The sequence below is a fragment of the Carcharodon carcharias genome, chromosome 14 (assembly GCF_017639515.1).
Source record: "Carcharodon carcharias isolate sCarCar2 chromosome 14, sCarCar2.pri, whole genome shotgun sequence".
Classification (NCBI taxonomy): domain Eukaryota; kingdom Metazoa; phylum Chordata; class Chondrichthyes; order Lamniformes; family Lamnidae; genus Carcharodon; species Carcharodon carcharias.
The window spans coordinates 56549979-56571346 of record NC_054480.1 but is presented as its reverse complement, the minus strand read 5'-3'; the positions used below and the strand labels follow the sequence as shown (position 1 = coordinate 56571346).

The 21368-nt window shown below is 39.3% G+C and overlaps 1 protein-coding gene across 2 annotated transcripts in view; it reads right to left on the bottom strand.

Annotated features, from left to right (window-relative positions):
- The window catches only part of LOC121286760 (docking protein 5-like), a 517742-nt gene extending 505958 nt beyond the window's left edge, over nt 1-11784 (bottom strand). For both annotated transcript variants that reach the window (XM_041203793.1, XM_041203794.1), the window contains exons 1-2: nt 11734-11784; nt 3821-4032 (exon numbers count right to left, since the gene is read on the bottom strand). In XM_041203793.1, coding sequence (XP_041059727.1) covers nt 3821-3886 — 66 coding nt within the window. In that variant the 5' untranslated portion in view covers nt 3887-4032; nt 11734-11784. The remainder of the gene's footprint in view (nt 1-3820; nt 4033-11733) is intronic.
- Between the last annotated feature and the right edge of the window lie 9584 nt (nt 11785-21368).

Below are 21368 nucleotides of genomic sequence, written 5' to 3'. Positions count from 1 at the left end.
AAGTGAATGTACCACCATCAAGTTTGTGGATGACAGAAAAGTAAGTGGGACCACAACAGGCAAGGATGACACAAAGAGTCTACAGAGGGATATAGACAGGTTAAGTGTGTGAGCAAAAACTTGGCAGATGGAATACAATGTGGGAAAATGTGAGGTTATGTACTTTGGCAGGAAGAATAGAGGAGCTGAATCTTATTTCAATAGAGAACGGCAGCAGAAAGCTGCAGCACAGATGGATTTGGGGGTCCTCATACATGAATCCCAAAAAGCTAACATACAAATTCAGCAGATAATAGGGAAGGCAAATGGAATGGTTGGCCTTTATTCCAAAGAAAATGGAGGATAAAAATAGGGAAGTCTTGCTAAAACTAGTTCACTAGTTAGAGCACACCTAGAATACTGTGAAGAGTTTTTGTCCCCTTATCTAAGGAAAGATATACTGGCATTGGAGGCAGTCCAGAGAAGGTTCATTAAGTTGATCCCGGATATGGAGGAGTTTTCTTAGGAGGAGAGGTTGACTATGTCGGCCTGTACTCGTTGGAACTTAGGAGAATGAGAGGTGACCTTTTTGAAACATATAAGATCTTACAGGGCTTGACAGGGTAAATCCTGAGAGATTGCTTCCCCTTGTAGGAGAATCTAGGACCAGAGAGCATAATCTCAGTGTAAGGGGTCTCCCATTTAAGACAGAGTTGAGAAGGAATTTCTTTTCTCAGAGGGTAGTGAATCTGTGGAATTCTTTACTGCAGAGGGCTGTAGAGGCTGGGTTAATAAGTATATTCAAGGCGGAGATAGGCTGATTTTTAATCAGTAAGGGAATCAAGGGTTATGGGGAAAAGATGGAAAGTGGAGTTGAGGATTATCAGATCAGCCATGATCCCACTGAATGGCAGAGCAGGCACGATGGGCTGAATGGCCTACTTCTGTTCCTATGTCTTATGGTCTTATCAAGCTATTAATATGAACATAAAGCAAAGGTAGACATCAGATGGATATAGTGTTACATATGCACACAAAGAGCCAGCAATGGCAAATTGCTAAAGCTTTTTATTAGCCACAAATGCCAGAAAATGAAAGGCCTTTTAACATTTCGGTTACATTAACTTGCTGGCTGTGGCTCAGTTCATAGCACTCTTCCCTCCAAGTCAGAAGACAATAGGTTCAGGTCCTACTACGCGACTTGAGTACAAAAATTAAAAAACACTGACACTCTAATGCATTAAACTATTGGAGATACCATCTTTCAGATGAGATGTTAAATTAAGGCTCTTTCTGTCCCGTCAGTGGATGTAAAAAATCCCACAGCATTACTTCATTGAAGTTATCCCAAACGTCCTGGCCAATATCAGTCCCTTAATCAACATCATAAAAACAGATTATCTGGTTATTATCATGTTTTTTATGCAAACCTGCTGTGTGCAAGTGTTGGTTGCCGTGTTTCCTGCATTAAAATAGTGATTACACTTCAAAAGTACTTCCTTAGCTATAAAGTGCTTTGGACATCTTGTGATTGTGAAGTGTTATATAAAAACAGATCTCTTTTATGTTAAAAAAAAACTAGGCTTTATAAAGCAGTGCATGGAGTACAAAAGCAAGGAAGTTATGGTGAACTTTTATAAAACACTGGTTTGGCCTCAACTGGAGTGTTGTGTCCAATTTTGGACAGCACGGCTTAAGGAAAATCTGAAGGTATTAGAGAACGTGGAGAAAAGATTTACGAGAACAGTTCCATGGATGAGGCATTTCGATTACATTGATAAATTGGAGAAGCTGGGGCAGTTCTCCTTAAAGAAACAGTTAAGAGGAGGTCTGATAGAGGTGGTCAAAACCATGAGGGGTCTGGACAGAGTATAGGGAGTGAGAAACTGTTCCCATTGATGGAAGGTTCAAGAACAGGAGAATGCCAATTTAAGGTGAATGACAAAAGGGCCAAAGGCGACATGAGGAAAATCTTTTTATGCCAGTGTTTAGGATCTGGAAAGCACAGCCTCTCAGTCTGCTGGAGGCTGATTCAATCATGACTCTCAAAAGAGAATTGGATAATTATCTGGAAAGAAAAACAAAATTGCAGGGCTACGGGAAAAGGACGGACTGGTGAGACCAGCTGAGTTGCTCTTGTAGAGAGCTGGCACAGACATGAAGGGTGGTATGGTCTCCTTCTGTGCTGTAACCATTCTATGATCCTATATTGATGTCATCCAGACCTGATGCTACTTTACCCTTAATTATGTAAGCTATTACTTCAGTTGTCATTTTAAAAATACAAAATGAAAAAAAAGTCAACAGAACCTTAATGAGTTGTTAATACCTTACCACATTCATTTCTGTGCTTTCTGGACACTTAACAGTTAATAAAGATGCGAGTCTAATTTAATTTAATAGCACACGGTTGTAACTGAATAAGCAGACAGACTAGCACTAGACCACACTAAACCCATGGGGCTGTCTGTGTTTGTGAATCTCAAATTTTCTTTATCTTGATCTCAAGGACAGATACAGCACTATCTTTCCAAAGCATTTAGTGTTTTGTACACTTCACACCCACTTGCACTCTTTTTTTTCCCCATGGACTGGTTCTCCAAATTTCATGCAACACACATTAAAAGAGCATGTCCATATTCTTGGCAAACTGTTTGCCACGCCTGCTTTCAATCATCCACCATAAAGACGTAAATTACAGCAAATATTGTCTATTGTAACACTGTCGTGTAGAAAATGATCCAGAACAATTGTGATCTATCCCTTATGTCAAGCAAAATTAAAAGTGCCTGACAGCTCTTTACAAGAAGACAACTCCTGTTGAACTTACTATATACTTCAACTCCACTCGATACCCTTAATCAACTTTGACCTTTTCAAACATCTTCTTGTTTGGTTACCAATGACATTCAACCTGTAATTGCTTAACATGCTTGCAAAGATTTAATTTTTTTTCTCCTTGTCTTTTATCCTTTTATGGCAGAGATTGATTACTATAACAGTTAAACGATGATACGTACAATAGGACAACACAGTTGCAAGTGCTTCCAAACATATGAACAAGAAATATTTCAACAATCGTTTAACATGTGTTGGTTTTTAAAATGGCAAATCCCACATTGCTATGTGTAGTGTTGCCACTTTATACATACTACAATCAGATGTTACTTTAAACAATGCACACGGTGGTGAATTTTAAATACATTTCAAGAAACCAAGGAAACAATTTGCACCATTACTTCACCAGTCAATTTCATGATTATGTTCTGGTGAAGTATATTTATTTTGAACAAGAAACTTTCATTCATTATTCTTTACTTCATACACTTTGAAAGTAAAATCATGTGAATCAGGATTTGAAATAAATTTGATCTATTGCAACCAAATGATTCAAAACATTTATAGAAATAAATATATTTTTACACTTATTTTTCTTACTGAACTAATTGGTCTTAGTTACTTCTTTCCAAGTTCATTTTTTCATTTGGGACACCCTTCTGTGCTTAAATCATTAGCCTTGTATGTTAGATTTTTTTTACAAAAATAGTCAACAGTAACTTTTCTACAATCTTAATAAAAACAAATCTTCAAGAATGTGTTGCTTGCTGTGATGTACAATCCTGCTGATAATGCTGCTGTTCAATGAAACAAAAAGCCAGCCAAGTACAGTGCTTATGATCTCCTTATAAACTCTGGATATAATCCCTTGTTGCTAATCTACAGTAACAGCTAGTACCTGAGCTATACTTATTACAAATGACATATACTCCATTCACTGTAAATATTGACATAAGGAAAATGCTTTGACGTAAGGAACACAGCATTAGAGAAAAATACTCACCCCTAAGCGTCTGCTACGAATCTTCACATATCCCTGCTTGACAATGTCATTAAAATTTGAAGCCATTACTTTTCTGCTCAGCTCAGTAACTGAATAATATGTCAGCACTGTACTCCAGCTCCAAATGCAGTTTCTCCCGCTCTCAGTTTATCCACAGTTCAGCATCTGCTTAAACCTCCCGGCCTTAGGGCTAGCAGCAAGGCTTATTCCACCTACAAAGTGAGGGAGAGACAGTGAGGCAGTATGTCAGAGTGAGAATGCATCAGCTGATACTCGATCATTGCTGCTTCACGGAATGTACCACCATTCTCACTCACTGAAGGGCTGGTGTCAAAGGGTTCATATCTACTAGAATGAAGTTACTGGCTCAAGCACAATGTTCTGATGCCAAAGATTTGGGCTTCTGTCAAAGACCTAAGCAAATGTTATTAATCTATTGTTCACTCCTTAAACTTAAAAAAAATTCACAGTATTATATGCTTTTTATGCAAAGCTCTGAGCATAAGCCAGATATGGAATTAAAATAACCCTTCAGAAAAATATAGGAAAGCTACTTTTTTCAATTAGCTATTTGCAAAATTACTGTGTACATTGAGATTCACGTTCCTACTTAAAATTTACATTCCAGAGTAGGCTCATCTTATTTTCTGCCTGACTCAGATAAAACAATCCAAACCTGAACCCTTCATCTTTGTAAAATGCTAGCACAGAGAATCTAGATACCAAATAAAGTAGAACTGTGATTTGTTCCCAAACTATTAATCATTGCATCTGTCAAATATATGTAATTACTTCATCAGTCGCATAAGTAGCTAAATCCTTTAATTAGTGCAGTAAGTTTGTTGCAATGAACTTAGTATAACAAATGCAAACACAGAGCAAATTTCAGTTTATTTGTGTTTATCTCAAGATTACCATAAGTAAGCAATATTCTCAGTATTTAATATTATGCATAGAAATATTGCACCTAATATATCCAAGAAAAATTTGTAATTTAAAAGATGAATTTTCAGGACTCAAAAGGGTCAAAATGCTTTCACATAAAAATGTGAGTGACAGGTTTTTTTTCCACTTAATTTTTAATACCTCCAAAAGCTTCAACGACATATAAAGCTGGATATAATCTATAGTGTTTTGCATCAATAACACATTTTCCTTTTTTTCCCAGCACAGATGCTGGAAGGGACAATTTCTAATGTTGTATGTTGAACAATAGTTTCAGGGTACATACAAATACCTTACATGGCCATATCAAATGTTGTTCACAGGGGAAAGGGAGGAATAAATTCCTGTAAAAAGCCCCATTTAAGGATAATCATGCTAAGTGTTACTTTTATATCTCTTCCCGATAAATTAAACTCTCATATATTGAATTTCTAACCCAGTTAGGATTGCAGTTTATTTGTTCCCCACTTTAATGAAAAACAATGCAATTGAAAGCTTTGCATGAATAGGCCCACCTTCAGGCAGACCTCAACAGTGTGTAGATATGCTATGAGTAGAGCAAAATCAGCCTGCAGGCTGCCTACATCATCTCCCTGACCTCAGTTTTTGTGGCCTGCATTCTCTCCTGGGGCCTAGTTATTATTTCTTGGTCCTTTCACTAAAGGGATGAAGAACAGAAATAATGATCTAAAGGTAAATGCAGTTTTTGGCTTGCACCCATGCCAAGCTATATGTTACCTATGTCAAACCAACAAACCTGAACAAGTTTATGAATGCTTACGTAAGCGCTGAAGGTATTAAGTGTAGCCAAATTTGTTTCAGATTCTGAGGTTTTTATAGTCCCACAGAAGCTTTGGTAACCAAACTTATTCTGTTCAACAAAAAAAAAACAAATCAACTGACGTGCAGATGGTTGCTTAGAATTTAAGGCAAATTGGAAAATCAGTAGGCAGTTATTGGTTGCTTCTACTATTACAGGTAAAAATGACTTTCTCCTTTATGCCCTATACAGACTACAACAGCAACTACACTTCAAAAGTAGTAAATTAGCTGTAAAGTGTTTTGGAACATCCTGAGGTTGTGAAAGGTACTATACAAATGCAAGTATTTCTTCTATACAGGTCATTTACGGCCACCTGTGCTCTCAGGCCAAGATGATTCGCTACTGGCTAAAAGCTTCTCCGTGATACCACTGTAGCTCTATAATTGAATGATTCTGATTCAAAACTTGGTACTTGAAATGTATCCTGCCAATACTTCCTAAGCTGCAATCACTGATAATGAAATGTTGCAACAACAAGTTGTAGAATCAAGCTAGGCCTGAATTTTGAATTGCACAACAACCTAGTGACAACAAGGAACTCAGTCCATTTTTTAAGTCAATCAAGCTTTGATTGAGGATACTGAGGTAATGAGTGCTTCACTGATGTTCTTGATAACTACACAGATTCAGTCCTGTCTCAGGATATCTATTGTGGCTTCTCAGCAACAACAAATGCCATGAAGTAGATCAAACTATTAATGTAGCAGGCGAGGCTGCTTAAATGTTTCATCTCTGAACTCATTGTAGAGATCTAATAATTATCTTGCCTGGAATCATTTGCTTTGCTACTTTTTCCATGAACTCACTTAAATTAATTCTTCAGCATTGGATGTAAACATTGCCAATTTAATCAGGAACATTTCCTCTGTGGTAATGAGTTTATTTTATAAAGTTCTTACTTTCATTTTATTTATTTAAGATAACTATAAGGTGTAGTATTGCTTAAGTCAGTACTCTAGACACCTAAGGTCCCTTGAGTAATAGGGCAAAGGTGAACTGCTAGCTGTGTTTATAAAAGAAGACATGTCGTTCACAGGAACACATTTGACACCATTGCTGAGAGAAAATAATTTGTTCAAATCAGAGTTGACACAACCTTTGTAATCTCCTATCACCACCCGGAGAATGGTTCGATATGGAACTCTTACCATGTAGCATAGTTAAGGCAAATACCATAGATGCATTTAGAGGAAGCTTGACAAGTACACGAGGGAGAAAGAAATAAAAGGATATATGAATAAGGTTAGATGAAGTGGCATGGAAGGAGGCTCATGTGGAATGTTAAGTCTGACATAGACCGGTTGGACTGAAGGAACTGAAATTTCTGTGGTCAGCTGTAAACAAATGGTGTTCATTACAATTACATTTTCCCACAGTCTTTCTGTTGGTTTTGCACTGATTAGTATTGTAATTAGAGAGCCAAAACAGCACAGTAGCCTCTACATGGGATCTGGGGCATTGGTGAACAGGGAAAGCCGTTGTGCATCTCCAGTCAGACTGAAGAATTGTCAATAAGCAATGCAAAGTCAGGTGCAGGCAGGATAAATTAGAGTATTTAAGCCAATGTCAAATCAGTACCGAAAGTGAAATAGAGGGGGAAATGGGATTAAGAGAGAGATAAAAAGGGACAGAAAGACAAGTTTTAAACCAAGAATTTACTATGTCAACTGTGATTCAGTTAGTATCACGCTAACCTCTGAATCACAAGTTCTGGGTTAAACCCCACTGAAGTGCTTGAGCACAAAAATCACGGTTGACACATTTTTCGGATGAAACATTAAACTGAGGCTTCATCTGTCTGCTTGGGTGATGTAAAGGATCCCATAGTACAATTTTAAAAAATAGCAAAGTAAGCTGTGTCTGGTGTCCTAGCTGATATTTACCCCTCAATCAGCGTCATAAAGAAACAGATTATATAGTCATTATCACATCAATGTTTGTGGGAGTTTGTTGTGCATAAATTAGCTGCTGCATTTGCTATATTACAACAATGACTACAATTTAAAAGTGCTTCATTGGCTGTAAAGCGCTTTGAGACATCCGGAGGTCATGAAAAGTGTTATATAAATGTAAGTATTTTTTCTGTCTTTATTTTTATAAACTTCACCAGCATTAATTAAAAGTTGAAGGAATGAAACCCCACACTTATAAAAGTTAACTTCCAGTGTCAGATGTTGTTTAGTAGTAATTAACAATTATCACACCATTAAAAATTTACATTTACTTGAATGGACAAGCACTCTTTTTCTTACAAGGTTTGTGGGTATCTGTCACACAAGTATCACAAATCCATGCCTTCCAAGTGTTTCACTACCAAGTTTCTCAATAAGATTTTGGCATTGTACAACTTGTGATGCAGCAGGGCAACTTAAACAGCAAATACCTGATTTCTGTGGTGAATTGAGCATGTGCATAGTTCTGTCGAAGGGTCATGAGGACTCGAAACGTCAACTCTTTTCTTCGCCGATGCTGCCAGACCTGCTGAGTTTTTCCAGGTAATTCTGTTTTTGTTTTTGTTCTGTTTAACAACATTGAGTGCCTCATTGTTATTTTTACCACAAAATCCAGAGCAATATAATTGTGGCGGTATTTTGAAGTTGCCAGATACATCACAACTGTAGTCAAATATAGCCATCAGAATCTGTGACAACATCAGAGGAATTCAGTTGTGGATATTGTTGCTTACTTTATATTCCTAATACTTCTTCCCTTTTTTTCTATTCCTTTTGAGATGTAGCAAAAGCAAACCTTAAGAGGCTGTTCTGCAAGTCACCTTATCAAATTCTCCATCCCACTCTGACCTTGTCCTCCTACACTATCTCATAAAAGCTCAACACAAGCTTGAAAAACAGCACCTCTCCTTTCTTTTCGGCACTTCACAGCTTTCTGGATTCAACAATGGGGTTCAACGACTTCAGATTATAACCTCTATCCCTCTGCATAAATCACAGAAGGATAGTACGCAGGTACAAAAAATAATTAGGAAAGCTAATAGAATGTTATCATTTATTGCATGGGGAATTAAATACAAAAGTAAGGAGGTTATACTTCAGTTGTACAGGGCACTAGTGAGACCACATTTGGAGTTCTGTATACCACATTGGTCACCTTATTTAAGGAAGGATGTAAATGCATTGGAAGCAATTCAGAGAAGGTTTACCAAACTAATACCTGGAATGGGTGGGTTGTCTATGAGGAGTTTAGAAGAGTAAGAGGAAACTTGGTTGAAACATATAACTAGGGGTCACTGTTTAAAAATAAGGGGTCACCCATTTAAAGCAGAGATGAGGCAACACTTTTTCATTCAGAGGGTTGTGAGTCTTTGGACTTCTCTTCCCCAAAAAGGCAATGGAAGCAGGGTCTTTGAATATTTTTAAGGCAGAGGTGGATAGATTCTTGGTAAGCAAGGGGTGATAGGTTATCGGGGTAGTGGGGTGCAGATTTCAGGTTACTATCAGATCAGCTATGATTTTACTAAGAGACAGAGTAGGCTCGAGGGGGTGAATGGCTGGCTCCTGCTCCTTGTTCCTAAATCCTCTTTTTTGCTTGGTTTTTTTTTTGGACCATAGCTACTGATGATTCTGCTTTTCCCATTTACACGTCTTCTAGAATTATCCTTTTATTTAAAACTTGATCCATTACCATCTAAAAAGCAAAATACTGTGGATGCTGGAAATCTGAAACAAACACAGCTGGAAAAACTCAGCAGGTCTGGCAGAACTGATGAAGAGTCATATGGACTCGAAACGTTAACTCTGTCTTCCTCTCCACAGATGCTGTCAGACCTGCTGAGTTTTTCCAGCTATTTTTGTTCCATTACCATGTCCTTTGTCTTGCACCATCATCTCTTTTGTCATTTAATCTCTTCCATTGTCCACCCAATCACAGACCTTCCCTTTTGTTCTTTCCCTGTATCCTCAGCCTTGTTGCATTTCCAACTGTTTCAGGTCTGCTGAAAGGTCATCAATCTCTCCACAGTTGCTGCCTGAACTGATGAGTGTTTCCTGAATTTTCTGGTTTTGTTTCAGATTTCTAGCATCCATAGTGTTTTGCTTTTACATCAAAGTTCCTTCCTGAAATTAATGAAAACTGTTTTGTATATTTGCAGAAAGTAAATACCTGGCTGAGAGTAAAAAGGTGTGATTCAACGGTTAATCACCAAACACTTAAGCTTCAAACTCATTATTATGGACATCAACAGAACCCCTGGTAGCTTGGCCTAAATAGCCAAGTGGTTATGGTACTGGGTTTGTAACCCCAAGATCAAGTGTTCAAATCTCACAATGGCAAACTATGGAACAATGTGACTTCATCTGAAACAGATGGAAACAGGTTTGTACTCGAAAGAGTATCAACAGAACCCCTGAATCGAATTACAGCTCTCTAACACACTGTATTTGTATACTTACTCAAAAGAACATGGATAAACATACATTTAAATCTGGCATATTCTTCCAACAAATTTACTAAATGCTCTGAAAGAACATTTGCCAGGATTTCCTGGCTATATATAAACTGTAGGAATCATTCCACATTCTGTGCTTTATTTTCACACTGTACTTCATTAATGCATTGAGTGGCATGATTCCAACACTGTCCCTTAAAATAACTTCAGCCTTCATACTGCTACATTCCTCATAGGGCTTAAATATCATGTAAACATATTTAGTGCATAGTTTCACAGTTTTATAAATGTCAAATTCTAATTAAAGGCCAGCTCATACATTTGACTTTATCAGCATTTATAGTAATAAATTTAAGTAAATTTTATGCCAAACACCCAGTTTTAGACTACCTTTTGTTTTAGAAAATGGGAAACAGGATAATCATTTCTATAACTACCTTGTCAAAAACAATTTTTTTCAAAATCTTTTCCAGTAAAGGTCACTGCAAAAATAAAAAACAAACCTACTTATTCTGGTATTTTTTTTGCTGAATTCTCCTCTGATACCATTCCATCACTAATACTGGATAATTGAAGCCAGATTCTGTCAAATGAGCATTGACTCTTAATCATCACCTGACAGGAAGTGAGTTGTGACAGTTTTCCCACCCAAGTTGAAATCTCTATTCTTATGCAGCACTCCACCTAGTGGCTAATAAACTAATGATGCTTACATAACTGAGGCAAAAAAAGATTTATGGCTCGGAACATCCGTTCTCCAGGGGGTCATACACTGGAGTTATGCCAGAAGATGCGCTGGGGGACCCCCAGGAAGTTCCCAGGCAAGCACTGTTTGAAAATTTCCCAGTAAGTTTAAATTTATGATGGGCAATAACCCTGCACCAGGAACCATCTGAAACTCCAATGTAAATTGGAGACTTTGGATGGTTCCGACTCACTAAGCAGAATAGTTACTCAGGAAAATTTAGAAGGATTAAAACTACTTCTAACTCCTGGGTAACTACGGTACTAGCATTATCCCCCCCCCAACCCCGACCACCCTGCACCCCCTCTGACTAGCTCCAACCCCCAACCACCCTACCCTCCCACCCCCTTCTCCCCACACCACACTGCCTCCACCCACCAGCTACCTCTCCACTCCCCCACCACTATCCTGCTCCACCCCATGACTTCCAGCCCCTGACACCTGGCCACTCTACTCCCCTGACTACTGCCCAATCCCGACTACACCCCCCAAACACCCTACTCTCCCGGCTACCCCATTTCCAACTACCCACCCAATTGGCCTCACTAACCCCCACCCCTGACTTCACCCCCCCCCCCAACTACCCTACTTCCACCCATCAACTAACCACCCCTCGACGCACTCAACATCCCCGACCTTCATATCCCACCTCTCCCCGACTACCACACAGACCTCCCTACCCCACCGACTACCAGCATCTGACTATCCTGCCACCCCACCGACTACCCCCCAAATCTCCCCAACTAACTCCCAACCCCTGACTACCCCAATCCCCCGTTGAGTACCTTACCCCTTGTTCTCCAACTATCCCCTAATGCCTCCCACACTACACCCCCCACACCGCAACTATTCCCACGACCACACTACTCCAACCCCCTAAACACCCAACAACCTCCCACAAACCCCGACTTCCCTCCCACTCCCCAACTACACCCCAACCTGATCATCTGACCCACCCCTAACCCTCTGACCACCCTATTCCCGCACCCACTTACCTGACACACTTGTCATCTCTCCTACCAAAATGCTGCAATCTTTAAACTTCCCCACTTTGTTGCTGCTCTGCGCTGGAAGGACTCCGGAGTTCCTGCGTTGCACCAGGTGGTTGAAAGTCCGGGCAAGAAATATGCAGCTCCATTCCAGTGTAAGTAAAAATGAGCAGAGTGGCAATCCAATGGTGATTGCAACTCCATGGAATTTCTGGACCCATGTTACACAAATCTGGAGTAGAAATATATATATATATAAAAATATATAATAAATTATTAGAAAAAAGGGGATAATTTTTTAAATATATATTTTTCTTTTCCCACCTAATTCTATTATTATTTTAAAAATTTATTTCCATCCATTGTTTTATCTCCAACTTTTAGCCTATTTTGATCCCCACCCCACCCCCCACTAGGGCTATCTGTCACTTGCTCATCCTGCTTTCTACCCTTAATGTCACCATTAGCACATTCTTTAGCTAATATCACTACCATAAACACCCCTTTGACCTTTTGTCTATAACATCTTTGGCAATCACTCTTTTGCCTCCACCTATCACTGGCCCCCTATCCAGCTCCACCTGTCACACCCCCCACCCCCTCACCTTAAACAGCTTATATTTCACATCATTTCTATTCCTCTTTAGTTCTGATGAAGAGTCATACGGACTCGAAACGTTAACTCTGTTTTCCTCTCCACAGATGTTTTCAGACCTGCTGAGTTTTTCCAGCAATTTTTATTTTTGTTTTAGCTCCTTAATTTGTTGGATTGGTTAGTTTTGGAGGAAGTAGAATTGGTGGGTGGAAATGTTCCGGGAGACGTATCTTATGGCTTGACAAATTTCTGAAAGCTGAGATCTTTCACCAAAGAGCTAACTGGATGGTGAGTCAACCATGCTGTTCCTAACAAGCTCTCAGCAGGTAATGATGTGGGGGGATCTAAATCAGAGGAGGGGTGAGATCATGCAACAGACAGCAAATTATAAATAACCATTCACTGGATCTATCATGCCCCAATTTCATTAGCCTATGTTACTGGCACGGATCTATGAGAGGACATGCCCTGCTTATATTTACACCAATGTATTATTGACACTGATCCTTTGATAGTGGAAGCAATTCTCCCTGCTCCTTAAGAAATATTGTTTTCCACAAGTAATATATCTTCTTGAGCTAAATTACCAGAAAATGGCATGCATGTTTTGAAAAATTAGGTCATATATTTTACGTTCTCTGTATGCTTGGAGGCCTGTCATAAATCACCACATCATCATTTCTTTAATGTGCTTCTACACATAGGGTTTCCATCAATGTAATTCATCCCTTTTTGCTTCATGGTCAGTACTCTTGCCTCCCCTAGTGTCATGTTGATGCTCCTCAAATCTTGGTTCTTGTCACCTAAGTCAGCCTCAGTATTGTTTTCAGCGTTTTTTTCCCCTTCAGGCTCCCAGGTAAGCTTTCTCTTAAACAGATGTTTTGTTGGGTGTCCAAAGGACATGATCAAACAATTCTTACAAATGCTTTCCTGCTCTCTGTCTGATATATTAGTAATTTTGTACTGTGTCTTAATCCTCAATACACAGGAATGACAATGATGGTCAAAGACATTGGAGGTAATACGGATAATAGCGAATCAGCAAATTTACGCCTCTCCCAGTTTTTATTTTCATTCATGTCAATGGCAAAGTGTTATTTTTTACAAAATTGTATGAAGTCAAAATCAACTTCAAGGGACTGGACACTGTGTCTGGATGGTTAACACTGTCTCCCCCTGGCAGGCCCTTTTTACTCAAATAGCCAACGTTCCAGGGGACAACAAAGAAAATGCTTCAAAAACACACTGAAATTTTCCTTGAAGCCTGACACATTGACATTAATGACTGGGAGGAACTTGCTGCCAACCATTCAGAATGGTGATAACTTGTCCAAGCTGCATTGTGTTTTGTTTAATGTCTTAATGATGAAACAGAGTGGCAGCAGAAAAGGAAAGAAAAGATAACAAATCCTGCTCTCTGGGTCCCACTACATTGTGGGACATCCTGCCCTAATTGCCCAAAAACATGCAGGTCGATAATCGGCCTGTTCAGTCACATGAAGATCCATGGCAGAAACTCATGGCCCTGAGTTGACATCATCCTCGATTTTGAGGGACAGCCAACGACAAGGACAATGATTATGGCGGCAAAGTCAAAATGACCCCATTTAGTCTCCTTTGCCAATAATAAATGAATTAGTAAGGAAATTAGCAAGACCTACATGTGTTTCTTTTTGTTGAACAGATAATATATTCATGTCAGCGGATGACCACCCTTTTTTTACATATTCCTGGACCCCAAGTCAAATTTAATTTAATAGTCTTTAGCAATGAGATCTAACATGGTCGTGCTATCTTTTCTTTCTCCAATGCCAACAACTAATCTTGTGCTGTATGAATCTCGTTAACATAATTGCAATAATGTTTTGTTCTGAAGGCTTCCTTTTTCTCAGAACAACAAGCCAAAGTGCTGAGTCTGTTACACAATTGAACATGATGATATTTCTATAGCAGAATATAATGACTGCCAGTTAAACCATTGGCCAACTTTTAAAAATGGGTGCAATTATGATCAGAATATATTAGCCTATCTGCAGAAAACTGTCAACAAGGAGATATTCTGTGGTTCTTTTTGAATTGTATTTAAGATATTCTAATGTTACATAACTGGAAATAGGTGCCTGTGCTAACATATGCAAATTCTGCAATCAAAGGGTTAATCAAGTACACATCTGTGGGATTGTTCTAGCAGCCGAAATGACAGCAGTTCGGTGGTTTCTCTTGCCTTTAATATAGTGCTTTTAATGAGTTTTGTGGATGACATTTTGAACAGTGATATTGTACATTGAACATCATTTCCATTATTTACAATAGCAATTCAGATATACTGGAGAATTATGAAGCCTTTCCATTTGTCAACTGATAGTACTGTATAAGATGGTTACCAGGGCTGAGATGACATCATAAACAGAGATGTATAAGCATTCTCTGAACATTATCTGAACCCAGAAATAGTGGCACAGCTTTGAATTGTCTCCTAGTTACCAGTAACGTTATGTAAAAGATAGCAAGTACATGATTTTGACATTTGACATGAAATAAAAATTGGGGGAGGCGTAAATTTGCTAATTCGCTATTATCCGTATTACCTCCAATGTCTTTGACCATCATTGTCATTCCTGTGTATTGAGGATTAAGACAAATACAGTTGCCTAGTCTATAGAACTGACTGAGTTTGTGATCAGAATTGCCAACTGATGCTGCTCAGGAGAATAAAATGTTTTACTTGCAATGTGCCCCTGATTATTAGTGATCTGTATGTACAACATTTGAATCTGACTATTCACTTAATGCAGAATATCCTTCACATGTATTTGACACAAATCAGAACTGGATTTTGCAAACTATTGGTTGAGAGTATACAATCCTACAACTCTTAAAGGTGATCATTTTAAATTAATCAATTAAGCTTGTTTTCAATAAAGTGATCTGGGCTATAAGAATAGCATGGAATGTCTGCATCCACATATATGGAAGGCAATAATTCACTCAAATTAAAAGAAAATAGGGAAGTGTCTGATCTGAGAAGAGATAATTAGGGCTAAACTGAGTACAAGGTTGTTGTTACACTGAGACACGAAATCAGCTGTAGATGTCCATGTCTCTCTTTCTGCTGGCTACCATCCATAGAGCAAATAATTTCAGGTGTCAGAAAATGACAGTATTGTAAATCCAAAAATATTCAGTTCTGCCATTGGGATGAACAGTGCTTCCTATAATGTAAATTCTGGAAGTTGATCCTGTCTATTTGTTCTCTGGATCTCCATAGTAACAGTGGAAGCTAACATTCCTACAAAAACTGGCTCCCACTCGTAGTGCAGAGAGTCATGCTTCCCTCAACAGCTGTGCTTTACAATCAATTTAAATTTGAACACCTTAACAATTTTAAAACTGCACCTTATTTAGCACATTATTTAAAGAAGTGAGTATTTTTTAAAAAGTATACTTTATTCATAAAATATCTGAAAGAACATTACAAAACATTTCAAACATCACAAAAAGCAATGATATTCAAGTTTTCCACGTAGATCATGAGGTGCTTCAATACAATCAATGAACTTTACAGACATTTCAACATGGTCATTACAGGCAGTCAGACAGTGCACTGCTATTCAAGTTATTTACATAGATCATGTTGCACTCTGAGGTGCTCGACTAATGGCTGGAGCATGTAATTGTGATGCATGTAATATTCACTGCATACAGACAATGTGAGTCATACAGCTCAAGGAATATATACAATTCCCAGCCCCTCAGTGCACCGTGGCTGAAAGATCTTGGACAGCGACCTTTCCCCATTGCACCTTTGTGGCGGCTGACCCAAGCTTTAGTGCATCCCTCAGCACATAGTCCTGGACCTTGGAATGTGCCAGTCTGCAACACTCAGTCAGGGACAACTCATTGCACCGAAAGACCAACAGGCAGACCAAGGAGCATCTTTCACCAAGTTGATGATCTTCCAGATGTTGTTGATTCTTGTCTCGGTGTGTGTCCCTGGGAACAGCCCATAGAGCACAGAGTCCTGTGTCACGGAGCTGCTCGGGCTGAACCTTGACAAAAACCATTGCATCTCTCTCCAGACCTCCTTTGCAAAGGCACATTCTACAAGGAGGTGAACAACGATCTCTTTTCTGCCAGAACAGATTTTTTTTTGGTATACTTAGGGGGCAGCAGTACTTTCTTTTAAGCAACTGCACCATTCTGTGTTCAAAAAAATTATGTTCCATCCTTGATGTCCACAGTAAAGGTGTTGTTTCTTGTATGTGTCCCAGGACCAGATAACAACTGGATATAACCTCTCAGGCTGATTACATTCAGTAGAGGAAATCTGAGTGGCTCCCCATCATTAATGGCATGGATCAGCTCAGTAATGAAGAAGGCTGGGATCCAGGATGGTCTCCATTTAAATAATCAATTCCTGGGACTGAAGAGGGAGAAAGTCCAATTTTTGCCTGGGGAAGGAAGAGGATTGTCGGTAGGCATGCCCTAAAATATGGGGAGGATCCTGGTTTAGACTGGACCATTCAATTCTGGCTGATAGGAGGAAAATCTGCCGATAGCTGTTTTACTAGACCAATGAGGAGAATTGGCAATGGTTTGCTGGATTTTACTGAGAAATTTTTTCCTTTAAACCATTGGAAGTGTTGCAACTGTGATGAACTGTATTCCTGGAGATCTCATCACATGGCTTGCCTCCTGCTCCAGCCATTAGTCGAGCCAGCACATCCAACCCTGTGATGTACTGCCTTCCTATGACAATTGGATAGCAAAAAGACTCATTATCCAACTGGATGATGCTTGACTGTCAGCCAAACAGACTTTTTTTCTCACTTCAATATTTTTATATCTGGTAAAGAGAAATGTTCAAAGAAAATGGCAAAACAAAATATTTTTTAATGTCCCGATGATTTTTTTTTCAGGGGTGCACACAGTCTATTACCAGAAGATGTACCATTAGAACATAAGAACATAAGAAAAAGGAACAGGAGTAGACCATTCAGCCCTTAAAGCCTGCTCTGCCCATTGGGGGTGAAAGCACTTAGCCAGCCACTTTTCAGGCTGCAAAGCAGGCGGAATTGCTGTTCCTTGCATTTAGAATGCTCACTGACCTGTATGGACCATCCTGAGCATTATAACAACTTTGTTTAAGCTGCTACGATAACACACTATACTTGGGGCAGATTGCACAACACTAGCATCTGAGGCAGCATTGCAGTTCTGTTGAAAGGTCATCAACCTGAAAGTTAACTCTGTTTCTCACAGATTCTGCCTGACCTGCTGTGTATTTCCAGAATTTTCCGTTTTTATTGCAAAACTACTTCTTGAAATGGGTTCTGCAGCATGAACAAATGTGCCATAAGAATTAAGGCAATAGTTTTAGGCCCTATCAGCAGGAGGCACTATTAGGCACATATCAAAACAGAATAGCAAACACTCTTTTTTTCATGGGATGTGGGTGTTACTTACAGCACCAGCATTTGTTGCCTATTCCTAATTGTCCTTGAAATGAGTTTGCTCAGCCAGTTCAGAAGGGCAGTTACGAGTTAACTAAAACAAAAACAGAATTACCTGGAAAAACTCAGCAGGTCTGGCAACTATATTGTTGCATGTCTGGAGTCACATGTAGGCCAAACTGCGTAAAGTTGGCTTATTTCCTTTCCTAAAGGACATGAGCAAACCAGATGGGTTTTTACAGCAGTCAATAATTCATACTGAACTAGTTTTATATTTCAGATTTATTAACTGAATTTAAATTCCACCAACTGCCATGGTGGGATTTGAACTTGTGTCCCCAGAGCATTAGCCTACACCGCTAACCTACTAGTCCAATGACACCACCATCTTCCTAACCACTACATTTGGTCAATAAGATCCCTTACAAAAAATACTCAATGTAAACACTATCAACATATGGAGAAGGTGATGGTAGACCTTCTCCTTGAACTGCTGATGATGTGATACAACTAAGTGCTTTCCTAAACCACTTCAGAGGACAGTTAAGAGGCAAACACAATGGTGAGACTCAACTGGCAAATAAGGCAGAACTAAAAGGAGCAATAGAATGAAATCCTGACATTTTCTGTTGCTGTGTTATACTGGAAAATGAGTCTTTGTAATTTGCTGTCCTAAGCAAAGCAGCTGTGACTTGACTCATGCAATTAGAAATGGTGGTTTGGTTGAGGCTTGTCATACCACCTGCAGTGGTGTGAAGGACCCAGCAGCAGGTGAGAACAGCTGTCTGATCACTACCACAGATGAGACTTTGCTCATTTCAGCATCTGTTTAGAGAATAGTTAACAACTCTTTACAGAGCGCAAGGCTGGTTTCAGTTGAGAACCTGAATCTTTGGAGATTTGTGTTTATCAGGCAAAAATTACATATTTTTGCTTAAACACACATATACTTTTATTTCTTTTTCTACCTCTACAACATCAGCATATCGTATTAACATTAACAAATTGTATACAAAATCAAGGTGAGGCATTGAAGAAGCATGCAGTTTTTGGTAATTCTCTTGGTTAATACATTCATTAGGTAAGAGGTAGATCACTAATAAAATTCTATAAAGCACAAATATATGAGTGAGACTGAGCACATCCATAAACAACATACAAAATCATTGCAGCCAAGGCAAATGAGCACAGCTGAGGAAACTGAGTGCAACATGAGAGTTTGGTGATTGGGAGAGTTTAAAGTGTTAATTTTGTTCTTAAAATCTGATCTAGCCTGTAATTAGCAATAACTGGGAAATACTGTGTAAGCAGACTAATTTTCTTTCTTTTTTGCAGCTTAGACAGGGTAAATACACTCCGCTGTGAGAACTGAGTAGTTAATTAGCTAACTGGTTGAATCTGGTTTCTCTAGCCCCAATTCAGTTGGCTACAAATTCAGGGTTTGGTTTGGCCTAAATAGCCAAGTGGTTATGGTACTGGGTTTGTAACCCCAAGATCAAGAGTTCAATTCTCACAATGGCAAACTATGAAACAATATAACTTCATCTGAAACAGATGGAAACGGGTTTGTACCAGAAAGAGTTACAGCAACTTGTCTTTAGCTTGGCCTAAATAGCCAAGTGGTTATGGTACTGGGTTTGTAACCCCCAGATCAAGAGTTCAAATCTCACAATGGCAAACTATGAAACAATGTAACTTCATCTGAAACAGATGGAAACAGGTTTGTACTCGAAAGAGTTACAGATCAATTAATTCAACCTCAGTGGTGGGGGACAGCCTTTAGAAATGATGTTTCAGGAGAGCTTGGCCTAAATAGCCAAGTAGTTATGGTACTGGATTTGTAACCCCCAGATCAAGAGTTCAAATCTCACAGTGGCAAACTATGAAACAATGTAACTTCATCTGAAAAAGATTGAAACAGGTTTGTACTTGAAAGAGTTACAAATTCAGGGTTCTTAGTGCAGCCAAGGCAAGTGAGGGCAGCTAAGGAAATTGAGTGCAAACCTGAGTGTTTGGGGAGTTAGGGTGAAGTAGAAATTGGTTCTTACTCTTAAGCAGGGAAAGGAGCTAGCTGTTTGCTGAGTATCTGATAAGTTGATGAATTCTATTCTATTCCTAAGGTTTAAAATACTACACAATTTTGTGGTAAAGTTAATAAAATATATAAAAAAGCAAAATAAATAAGGGAACAATGTAATAAATTAAGACACATTAAGGGTGGCAGGACAGGTGATGTGTCAAGGCTGCAGAATGTGGGAGCTCCAGAATACCACTGTGATCTAGGGAAAACACATCTGCAGTAAACGTTTGCAGCTTGACAAACTTCGACTCAGGGTTCACTGAGCTGGAGGCTGAGCTGTGGACTCTGCAACACATCAGGAAGAGTGTACCTGGTACCTTTGTACCAGGAGGCAGTCACACCACTTAGGATAGGGTCTTCTGATTTGGTCAATGGTCAAGATGGTGTGAATGCAGCTGAGGCATGTAAGGGGACCCAGAGGGCATGAGTGTCAGCCTCTGCAATTGTCCAATAGGTTTGAGGTTCTCTCAGCTTGTTTGGAGGAGAGTAGGGGCTGCAGGATAATGAACAAAATATGACAATGTGGTACAGGAAGCCATGCAAGTGGGGGGAGCAAGAGTGAATGTAGTGGTAGCAGGGGATGGTATAGTGAGTGGGATTGACACCGTTCTCTGCAGCAAAGAGCGAGAATCCAGATGGCTATGTTGCCTGCTGGTGCCAGGGTTTGGGATATCTTCTCAGGACTGGAGGGAACTTGCAGTGTGAGTGGGAGGATCCAGTTGTCTTGGTCCAAGTAGGTATGAATAACATAGGTAGAACTAGAAAAGAGGTTCTATATCAAGAATATGAGGAGCCAGGCACTAAATTTAAAAAGCAGAATCTCAAAGGTTAAAATCTCTGGATTATTACCTGAGCCGGCATAGGGTACATAAAATTAGAGAGATGTTTACGTAGCTCATGTGGGTTCCGGTTTGTGGAGCACTGGCACCAGTACTCGAGAAAGTGGGGGCTGTACTGTTGGGACGGTCTATACCTGAACCATGCTGGGACCAGTATTCTTGCAAACCATTTAACTAGGGAAGTAGAGAGGGTTTCAAACTAAATAATGGGGGCAAAGGATTAAAAGGGAAAGATGTAATACATCAGAGTAGAGACAAGGTAAGAGAGAAAAATAGTGATATGGGGAATAAGGGTGAGAATAGCAGGTAAGGGCAGAGAAAAAAAACCTAAGAATGCTACAACAATCAAGGCTAGATGTTAAGATAAAAACTAAACTAAGGGCTCTGTATCTGAATGCACATTGCATTCATAACAAAGTAAGTATATTGATAGTGTATGTTGAAGTAAATAAATATAATCTGATTGCCATTACGGAGACATGGCTGCAGGATGACAAGGATTAGTTCCTGAATATTGAGTGGGAAATGACATTCAAGAAGAATAGGAAACTAGGTTGAGGTGGAGGGGTAACACTGTTAATCAGGGATGGCATTTGTGCAATAGAGATGACTTTGGTTCAGGAGATCAGGGTGTAGAATCAGTTTGGGAAATGAGAAACACTAGAGGAAAGAAG